Raw genomic sequence first — 11,106 nt, forward strand, 5'->3', positions numbered from 1 at the left:
TATTTAGATTTTATTTTAAACTAGGTTACTTTAAAGATACTTTTCATATAAGAAAGGAAAGGAACCTCTCGTGCAAGCACTGAGTCATTACTGACTCTTGGAGGGACGCCAGCTTTTGCTGACGTTTTCTTGGCAGGCCTTATAGCGGGGTAGTTTGCCGTTGCCTTCCCCGGCTGTTATTACTTTCCCCACAGCTAACTGGGTACTCATTTTACTGACCTCAGGACGATGGTAGGCTGAGTCAACTCGAGCTAGCTGCCTGAAACCAGCTTCCGCTGGGATCGAACTCAGGCCGTGGGGAGAGTTAAAGCTGCAGAAACTGCTGCTTTACCGCTCTGCGCCACACGAGGCTCTACTTTTTCATATAACTATAGCTTAAAAAAATAAAATCCAATTTTAATCTATGATTTAAAAATTAATAATTTGTTTTTATCCACCATGAATTTGGACATATTTCAGAAAGCCCAAGGCTAAATGCATTTGCATAGAATGAAGTTCCATTAATTTCAAGAATGGTGGATAGCTAAATATAGAATCAGGGGGTTAGCATCATTAGCTGGGTATCCCAAATCCTACAGTTTAGCTAAATGGGCATAATAAATCCACTGGTGGTTGATTCAAATATGCAAAAATAAAAATAAATAAATGTAACTGGATTGTACCACTTGAAATACCAAGCAGGAGAAATACATAATTGATTCCTTTTCTCATTAGGCTCACTTGCCATGGGACCTTACTTATCATGGTTCTGAATTTATTAGGAAAACTAATTTTAATAAACTCAGAACCATAAGTAAGGTCCGATGGCAAGTGAGCCTAATGAGAAAAGGAGTGGGAGTACTTAAAAAAGGAATCGTTAAAGGCACAATTACAAACAATTCCAACAAGGAGAAAAGATAGAAGACAACAGAAGAAACCTATGTGGCTCCACAAAAAGCTTACAGATGACCTGAAAACAAAAAAAGGATAAATATAGGAAGTGGAAGGAAGGCCAGGCTACAAAAGAAGAGTACAGACAGGTGGCACAAAAGTGCTGAAATGGGATCAGAAAGGCTAAAGTTGAGAATGAGCTGAGATTAGCGAGGGATGCTAAAAGCAATAAAAAGGCTTTCTTCAGATACGTGAGTAGTAAAAGACAGAGGAAAGAAATGGTGGTTCAACTGCTTAATGAGGATGGCAAATTGATAACAGATGACAAAGAAAAGGTTGAAGTGCTCAATTCCTACTTTGCCTCAGTCTTCCCCCAAAAGCGGGTCTATGACCACCACCACCCAGGGAAAAGTGAAGTATAAACTGAAGCGGCAGGACTGCAGTTTGAGATTGATAAACAAATGGTCAAGGAACACCTAATTTCCTTGAATGAGCTCAAATCTCCAGGGCCCGATGAACTGCATCCTAGAGTAATGAAGGAGCTAGCGGAAGAACTCTCAGAACCTCTGTCGATTATCTTTGCAAAATCATGGAAGACGGGTTAGGTGCCGGACGACTGGAGGAGGGCTAACGTTGTCCCTATCTTCAAAATGGGCAAAAAGGAGGAACCTGGGAACTACAGACCAGTCAGTCTGACATCCATCCCTGGGAAAATTCTGGAGCAGATTATAAAGAAGTCAATCTGTAAACACCTTGAAAACAATGCAGTGATTACTAGAAGCCAACATGGATTTGTCAAGAACAAATCCCGTCAGACTAATTTGATCTCATTTTTTGATAGGGCAACCTCCCTTGTGGACTTTGGGAATGCTGTGGACATCATATATCTTGACTTCAGCAAAGCTTTTGACAAAGTACCACATGATATTCTGATTAGCAAACTACTAAAAGTGGGCTAGATGGAACAACTATTAGGTGGATTCACAGTTGGCTACAGAATCTGACTCAAAGGCTTTAGCTAGACCTAAGGTTTATCCCGGGATTATCCTGGGGTTCTCCCTGTTCATGTAAATGACACACAGGGGATCCCGGGAGCAGGCAGGGATGACCCTGGAATAAACCTTAGGTCTAGCTAAAGCCAAAGAGTGCTTATCAATGGAACCTTCTCAAACTGGGGAGAGGTAATGAGTGGGGGTACCGTAGGGCTCAGTCCTGGGCCCAGGGCTCTTCAACATTTTTATTAATGACTAGCTGTACCCTGCTGTGGCTCAGTCTGGTTAAATTGAAAAGAAAGAAAAGACAAAGCAGATGTTTCTAATATGTTTAATTTCACAATGCTTGTGGATATACAATATTTTAGTTGTTCCATTGTCTGTGTAGGTGTGACATCTATATTCACTCAGCCAATTGTGAGAGAACATGCAAATAGGAGAGGAGGCAGAGGCAGTGGATTGGCCTACTGGTTGGAGATGTCACAATGACCTATAAGAGCAAATAGGAGAGAACATGCAAATAGGAGAGAAGGCAGAGGCAGTGGATTGGCCTACTGTTTGGTTTTAAAGAAAGGATGTTTTTACGGTGAGGAGGTTAGTGGGAACTCCTGGCAGTTACCTTTCTTCAGAACGTGTAACTGTCACAGGTGTAACATCTATATTCACTCAGCCAATTGTGAGAGAACATGCAAATAGGAGAGAAGGCAGAGGCAGTGGATTGGCCTACTGGTTGGCGATGTCACAATGACCTATAAGAGCAAATAGGAGAGAATATGCAAATAGGAGAGGAGGCAGAGGCAGTGGATTGGCCTACTGCTTGGCGATGTCACAATGATCAGCAGGAGTACTGGAAGTTAAATATTGTGTAACATTAAAGTGCATTAACCTATGAAACCTTTACGCTTTGTGCTCTGAAACCATACACTTGTAACTGAGAGAAACCAATAAGCTTTGAACCTGCAAAATCATCTTGTTAAATAAACAACGTTTACTTTATCCTGGTGTGGACATTGGAGTACCTGGGGAAGGGTACAGGTGATCTTATGGTGGCAGCGGAAGGGAGAAGGTTGGGTCAAAAGGTGCTGATCTGTGCTGCTGTGGGGCCTAAGCAAAAGTAGGTGCGCCACAGAGACAGAGTTGGCATCTCTAGCCCTGACGTGTGCACCTGAGCTGGGTCCTTTGGAGTCAATAAAGAAGTAAATTGATCCAGAAGTAAACCCAGTGGAGGGTGGACGTCACAGGTAGTGGCAGCAGGTGGGATCCAGAAGGGTCCAGTGCCATTGCAGACGTCGCAAACACAAAATTGGGTGGGATAGCTAATACTCTGGAAGACAGAAACAAACTTCAAAGTGATCTTGATAGGCTGGAGTGTTGGGCGGAAAACAACAGAATGAAATTTAATAGGGATAAATGCCAACTTCTACATCTAGGAAATCGAAACCAAATGCACAGTTACAAGATGGGGGATACTTGGCTCAGCAATACTACAAATGAGAAAGGTCTTGGAATTGTTGTAGATCACAAGCTGAATATGAGCCAACAGTGCGATATGGCTGCAAGAAAGGCAAATGCTATTTTGGGCTGCATTAATAGAAGTATAGCTTCCAAATCACGTGAGGTACTGGTTCCTCTCTATTCGGCCCTGGTTAAGCCTCTTCTAGAGTATTGCGTCCAGTTCTGGGCTCCACAATTCAAGAAGGATGCAGACAAGCTGGAGTGTATTCAGAGGAGGGCAACCAGGATGATCAGGGTGCCACCCAGTAGTCAAAAAATGGGGGTTACTTGGTCAAGAAGAATTCCTCTTTCAACCCCAACCCCATTGAAGTGCATTTTAAGAAAATTGGTCACTTCCAATCTAGACCAATTTCTTAAAATGCACTTCAGTGGGCTTGGGGTTGAAAGAGGAATTCTTCTTGACGAAGTAACTCCCATTTTTTGGATTGTGCACCTTAACTTGAAAATTGAATGTAACTTAACTTGCTAACCAGAACTAATGAGGGTTAGAAAGAGGGTTAGAAAGAGACTAACACCCTCTTGTAGTCTGGGCCTATATATACTGTGAGATTCGTTTGTTCTGGGTACCTCCATCTTGTGGAACCGGAGAGCACCCCCATACTGCAGTATCGGAAGTAAATAGATTAAGTGTATTCTTCATCCTCATGTGTTTGATTGGCTATTAACGCACTGGGGAAGCGGGCCTTTAAATCCCTGGTTATGGGACAACAAGGGGTCTGGAAACAAAGCCCTATGAAGAGAGACTGAAAGAACTGGGCATGTTTAGCCTGAAGAAGAGAAGATTGAGGGGAGACATGTAGCACTCTTCAACTACTTGGGGGGGGGGCTACAGAGGAGGGCCAGGATCTCTTCTTGATCATCCGAGAGTGCAGGACACAGAATAACGGGCTCAAGTTACAGGAAGCCAGATTCCAGCTGGACATCAGGAAAACTTTATGACTGTTACAGCAGTACAACAATGGAACCAGTTACCTAGGGAAGTTGTGGGCTCTCCCACACTAGAGGCATTGAAGAAGCAGGTGGACAACCATCTGTCAAGTATGCTGTAGGGTGGATTCCTGCATTGAGCAGGGGGTTGGACTCGATGGCCTTGTAGGCCCCTTCCAACTCTACTATTCTATGGTTCTATGACTTTTCCTTGATTATAAAATCTTTCTGCATTGGGGAATAATGTTGCTCACCTTCTTCGCTGCCCTGAAAATAATGGGGGAATTTGGAATACTCAGTATTAACACACACAAACCCTACTTCAGGCACTGCTCCCCTATTCCTTGTTCCCTTCTTCCTTAAGAACAAAAGCCAATGGGCCTCCAGCAAAGGGCTCTCATCTTCACAAGAGGCTGCATGGATCCCTCTGTCACGTGACGCTCCTTCCTCCAAGGAAAAGTTATTCTCAGAGGTTTATTTTGTACTCGATGGAACCAGATCTTTGGGAATGCAAAACCCCTCATGTAGGGCTCTCAGAATTGTCCAAAACGTCTTATTTGAAAATATTGAGTTACAGTATCTGTTAAAAAGGTAGGAGGGACGCTAAATTCCAATTATATATTTCAGCTGCTTCTGACTACCAAGTTAAATAATCTTTCAAAAACTGCTACCATTTCAGTATGTTTGCTCTGTTATTCTGAGATAGGGAGAGAAATGTTCAGACCTGCCCGGAAAAAATATTTCCCACATTTTCAGATTCTTATATTGCAAAATGATTACCCTGAACTGTGAAATATTGTGCACATATACAAGCTCAAATCAAACTCAGCCTGACATACTCCCCTCAAATCTATTTGACTCCACTTTTTTTTCAAGTACTAAAGATTTACAAGTAAAAATCATATGCCACCTGACAGCAAAAAAACCCTTATTCTAATTTTGCAACTTTAATTCTATGTTGCCTTTCTACATGAGTGCACAACTCCTACTTGATCAAACTACAAAATCCAATCATCACAAAGAAGGGTCGATGTTTCCATTTCTTTTGCCTTAACACGATGTCCTAACCATAAAAACTGCACCAAACCAGGAAATTGGATGCTTAATCATTCTAAAATCTAGAACCCTGTGCTCCTTGTTAAGGAGTATCTTCTCTCACCCTCATTCTCTCTGCCACATGCATCATTAAACCTCACTCTGTGGCCTTAGCTAGACGTAAGGTTTATCCTGGGATCTTCCCGGGGTCATCCCTGTTCATGTAAATGACACACAGGGGATCCCGGGAGGAGGCAGGGACAATCCCAGGATAAACCTTACGTCTAGCTAAGGCCTGTAAGATATTAGTCCTGGAACATTCCCTCAACAATCTTTGCCTGACGTGAATATTCTCAGGAAAAAAAATTCAACTTCTCTTGAGTGTATGAATGTCTCTATCCCCTTTACTGCAGGGAGAACATAATAGCCCCATTCAGAAGACACCTTAAACCATGGCTTTAAATATGGTGAATAAGGCTTTTTGCCTTATTCACCGTGGTTAAAGCCATGGGGCTCATCTACACGAAGCAAGATGTTCCACTAAGAAAGCGGTACGAAAGCGGTATATAAAAGGCAGGATCTACACTACTGCTTTATAGTGGTACTGAAGTGCACTGAAACTGTTGGGGCCCATTGACACATCTTCACCAAGCAGGATATAACACTCTGAAAATGGTATGGAAGCAGTATATGGTATATGTCATGGGCCCCAACAGTCGTCAGCGCACTTCAGTATCTCCATACAGCACCACTTTCAAAGTGGGATATCTTGCTTGGCGTAGATGAGCCCATGGTTTAAGGTGTCTTCTGAACAGGGCCAATGAGTGAACTGAACTTACAATGTTTACTTGAAAAAACTAATTATTTCTTGAAACAGACTGGGTAATCATGAGATACTACTTTCAAATTAACATTGTTCAAGCTTGCAAATAGCTACTTGCTGGTTGCCTGTAGTGTATAAGAATTGCCTCCATGTGAACAGGCTGAAAAACTGCAGAATTCTGTTCTTTAGCGTACATATGGCTGGGTAGGTGGTCTATTAAGAACAGTGAGGGCTGATGGCCTATGTGAAGCCTTACAGCAGAACTGCATTTATAGACACCTGTGTGTTAAAAAATATGCCCGGGGCTTCTTAACCCTTTCTCCTCACACATGTCCCCTGAGAATAATCCCATCCCCACAATTTTTTGTGGGGTGGGTTACGGATGTCCTTTTTTTCAACAGAGAAAAAAGAACCTTTTCACCTTCAAACTTTATCCTCAGTCCCTGCATTTCTAATACAAAAACTTTAGTAAAAAGAATCATGAAGCTATGTGGAAAGTGTATTTTTGACTTTATTTTCAAGGCTTGAGCCCGTTAATTTGTTATTTTCACCCAGAAGTGAGGGCTAAAGAGCACATCAGAGCTCAAACTGAGGGTCAATGTACACAGTCAGCAGAATCTCCCAGACTGTAGTGTGTGAGTGGGAGAAGAGAGGGGGCGTTTTAAATTCTCCCCCACAAGAACAGAGAAGGTGCCCATCAGAGAGAAGAGTTCCACCTAGCGTTCTTCCTGCCAAGCTATTTTTCTATGTCCAGGTAATTTGCATTCACACATGCAGCTTGAACTGCACAGTCCAAGGAAAGCTTTAACACTTGATTATGCTGATTGTGTACATGGGCTCCACTTGAGCCCATGTACAAATTCTTGTACTTCTCAGAGCTAGGTTTAATTGACAGAAAGTTTTATAGCTACCTGATTTAACATATTTTCTTATATAAATCACTAATGTGAGTTAAGAATATTGTTGAAATTAGGCATAAACTGACCTTGGGTGCTGATCTTCTTCTATGAGTTGGGTTACACCACTCTACGTGACAAAGGACTGGAACCTCCATTCATGATGCAACAGAAGTTCACCAAAAAGAAGCCAGGAAACGCACACACGGAGACAAAGTCATAGAGCTCGCCCTTTGTAGCAGTAAAATGGTGAGTATGATCTCTGATTTGTAGCTGAGTTGATTTCATTGCAGGCTTCATTATTCTAGCTGAACAATGGGAGTGCTAAGCTTGATGAAGATAGTTCTGTGACTTATCATTCAGAAATATCAACACAGCAGAAGTCCATCATATTGTTTTTAAATAAAACTCTAAAACAAGTCCACCTGAGAATCTCCCCTGCCTCGTAATGCAAAACGTAAAAGCCACAAGAGCGTTATTTAAATAGATACAAATGGGATCTATGAATGATACTACCTGGAATCTAGATGTGAATCCAAAAAGTTCCCCAGATTTTGAACTTATTTGTTCTCATTCTTTGCTTACTCCCAATGCCTTTGATCTGTTGTGCACTTGGATCAAACCTAATCAATAGTAAACAATGCTCTACCTTTAAAAAAAACACAACACCTTTAAAATGCCAGATATAAAAGACTAACAACAACAACCCTAAAGATTTTTGTTTCCTGGGATAGAAATAACATCACTGGATTACCAGAAAAATGACACAGTATTAAATATATTTATTAAGAAAAAGATCTGTATTTTTAATAATTTAAGGCTCACCAAGAGAACAAAAACCCAACTCTGACAACAAAATGTTTTTCTTCTAGAAGGCTGAAAATACCATATTCACTTCACATACAAAACAGCCAGTTTTGTATTTTAAAATGGGAAACGTATTTCTTAGCTAAGAATTCCTAAAGATTTCATGAAGTTATACATCACAGAAAAAGTGCTCTTTTTCAACTATAAATATAATCATACATATCGAAAATAGAAATATTTCAGCTTGAAACTACAGTACCAACAAAGAATTCATTTACTTCCCATGGGAAAAAAGGGTTTGGACAAATGAACTGTGCTACAAATGAGCTGTTAAGAAACTACTGGGTTTTTATTTGTGTATTTTTTACTAAAATAAATTATCTGCAAGCAACATCAGTTTGCATTTGTAACAGCTTAGAAATCCTCCTAGATAATGGGAGCTTAATCTTAGTGGGTTTTATAAATAGGTGACACTCTCAGTGTCATGGAAAAGAATGAATATTAACCCCCCTCCCAAACCAACTTGTATTTCCTGGAGGTTTATATTTTAAAATAAATATTAAATGGCAGTACAATTTATCCTTCCCCAATAATTCCATCAAGCAAACTCTATTTCCTTTCTATTTCACTTGTCTTACAAGTCTGTTTCCCTGTTGGTATCCAAGCAGAGTGCATAGAGAGATTTTCTAAGATCTACACTGCTTTTAGCTTTGATTTTGGCTTTCTCTACAGATCCAGTGCCATTGTTGATCCCCTCAGCATTCTCCAAGTGCACAACAGATTTGTCCAATGAGTTTTTACTAGCCCGTCTCTTCAAGTCCCCAGCTGAGCTGCCTTGCACACTACTTGACTCATCCTTGAGGATGGCCTGCTCCTCATGGTCAGTTTCTCGGTGATAGAAATAGTTGAAGTTAGACACAATAACAGGGACAGGGAGGGCAATGGTGAGCACGCCAGCAATGGCGCACAAGGAGCCCACGATCTTGCCCCCTACAGTGACAGGCCTCATATCTCCATAACCCACTGTGGTCATAGTGACCACTGCCCACCAGAAGGCATCGGGGATGCTGGAGAAATGTGATTCAGGGTCATCGGCCTCCGCAAAATACACCGCACTGGAGAAGAGGATTACCCCAATGAAAAGGAAGAAGATGAGAAGCCCCAGTTCCCTCATGCTGGCTTTCAAAGTCTGCCCCAGGATCTGCAGCCCCTTGGAGTGTCTGGAGAGCTTGAAGATCCTGAAGACCCTGACCAGGCGGATGACTCTCAGGATAGCCAAGGACATGGCTTGCTGCTGGCCGCCATTGCTGGTGCTGCCTGGTTGCTCCTTCTTCTGCTGCTCTTGAGCCAGCTCTGTGCCCAGAGTGATGAAGTAAGGGATAATGGCTACGATGTCGATGATGTTCATGATGTTCCTGGAGAACTCAGGCTTGCTGGGGCAGGCAAAGAAGCGCACCAGCAGCTCGAAGGTGAACCAGATGACGCAAGTGGTCTCAATGATGAAGAAGGGGTCAGTCAGGGTGCTGGGAGGCTGCTGCTGGGGGACGTCTCCAGATGTGCCGTTCAGTGCAAGGAGAAGGGGCACATGGAGCTCCCGCTCATCTCGGAACTCGGGCAGTGTTTCCAGGCAGAAGGTGATGATAGAGATGAGGATGACCAGCACGGAGACGATGGCAATGCCTCGGGCCGAGCTGGAGCTTTCGGGGTACTCAAAGATGAGCCACACCTGGCGCTGGAACTCGTTGCTGGGGAGGGGCTTCTCCTCCTCCTTGATGAAGCCCTCGTCTTCCCGGAACCGCTCCATGGCCTCCTCGCCGAGCTGGTAGAAGCGGATTTCGTCGGCGAAGACGTCGATGGAGACATTGACGGGCCGCCGGAGCTTGCCCCCCGACTGGTAGAAGTACAGGATGCCGTCGAAGCTCGGCCGGTTGCGGTCGAAGAAGTACTCGTTTCGCAGGGGGTCGAAGTAACGCATGCGCTTCTCGGGGTCGCCCAGCAGCGTGTCCGGGAACTGGTTGAGGGTGCCCAGCTGCGTCTCGAAGCGCAGGCCGGAGATGTTGATGAGCACCCGCTGCTGGCCGCGCAGGGCGCTCTCGCCCGCCGCCGCCGCCGCCGCCTCGTCGTCGTCCTCCACAGCAGCCGCCGCGGCGGCGGCGGCAGAAGCGTGGCTGCAGGAGGGCGCCCGGGCCATGGCCATGCCCAAGCGGTGCCCGCCTTCCTCGGCCGCCAGCGCGGTCTCCTCCGGCGGGAGCAGGCCCCGCGGCGGCGGCGGCAACGGCGGCGGCGACAACGGCGGCGGCTCCCTGCGCAGGATGCTGTTCGGCGAACGCCAGGCTCCCGCCGCCGCCGCCGCCGCCGCCGCTGCGTCGTCCTCGCGCTCTTCGGGCGGGGGGCAGCCCTCCTCGCTCCCGCACTCGCTCAGCCAGGGCAGCGGGGTGGGCAGCGGGAGCAGGTCTCCCCTACGCCGCGGCGCCCTACCGCCTGCACCGGCCGCGCCATCGTCGCCGCCGCCGCCTCTGACTGCGGTGGCGCCTCCGTTCTCCAGCGTTACCAGCGCGATCTCCATGGGGAGCGGCGGCGGCGGCGGCGGCGGCGGCAGCAGCAGCAGGACGAAGAGGCGGCGCAGGCGGCCGGCATGCTGCGCTCTCCTCCCGCGCGGCGGCTGCGCGCCCAAGCCAGCCCCCTCCAGGCTGCCCGGCGCGCCTCCTTCCCCGCCGTCTTGCTCTGGCGCGCGCGAAGCTCAGACACCGGCCGGGCAGCCCGGCTCGGAGGTTGCCCGCCTGGCCCTGACGTCAAGCGAGGTTCTCGCTTTTCTTCGTCGGGGGTGGGGGGCTGGGCTGGGCTCCCCTGGCTGCTCTGGGCTCCCCGGCGTAGCCGCTGCCTTGGCAAATCCGTGCGCCGCAACCCCCGCCTCGGCCCCTGCAGCCTCCCGAAGTAAAGAGCCCGCCCACCGCGCGCCTGCCGGAGAAGAAGGAAGAGATGCCGTCGCTTCTCGGCGTGGCGGGCGGGGAGGTCCTGGCTATTTTCCTGTTCATGGAGTGGGACTGGATCCCTGCCAGCTACAGAGCAAGCGACCGATCAGGCCCGCTGCCCTCCGACTCTAGGTTTCCTCTCAATTGCTCTGGAGCGAATCCCGGGGTTCCCGGAATAACTGCACACCTGTTTAGGGATGGAACCCGAATCGGAGGAGATGGATCAGGGGATTCTAGGCAAGCTAAGGCCTGGGCAAAGGAAGCTGCTG

At 46.3% G+C, this 11,106-nt stretch overlaps 1 protein-coding gene across 1 annotated transcript; it reads right to left on the reverse strand.

The window, feature by feature from the left end:
* Positions 1-8,456: 8,456 nt before the first annotated feature.
* On the reverse strand, positions 8,457-10,431 carry LOC134404318 (potassium voltage-gated channel subfamily A member 5-like). Its single transcript, XM_063135032.1, has one exon. It carries the CDS (start codon positions 10,429-10,431, stop codon positions 8,500-8,502), a length of 1,932 nt encoding a protein of 643 aa, XP_062991102.1. The 3' UTR covers positions 8,457-8,499.
* Between the last annotated feature and the right edge of the window lie 675 nt (positions 10,432-11,106).

This window comes from Elgaria multicarinata, chromosome 9, assembly GCF_023053635.1.
Source record: "Elgaria multicarinata webbii isolate HBS135686 ecotype San Diego chromosome 9, rElgMul1.1.pri, whole genome shotgun sequence".
In the NCBI taxonomy this organism is placed as follows: Eukaryota; Metazoa; Chordata; class Lepidosauria; order Squamata; family Anguidae; genus Elgaria; species Elgaria multicarinata.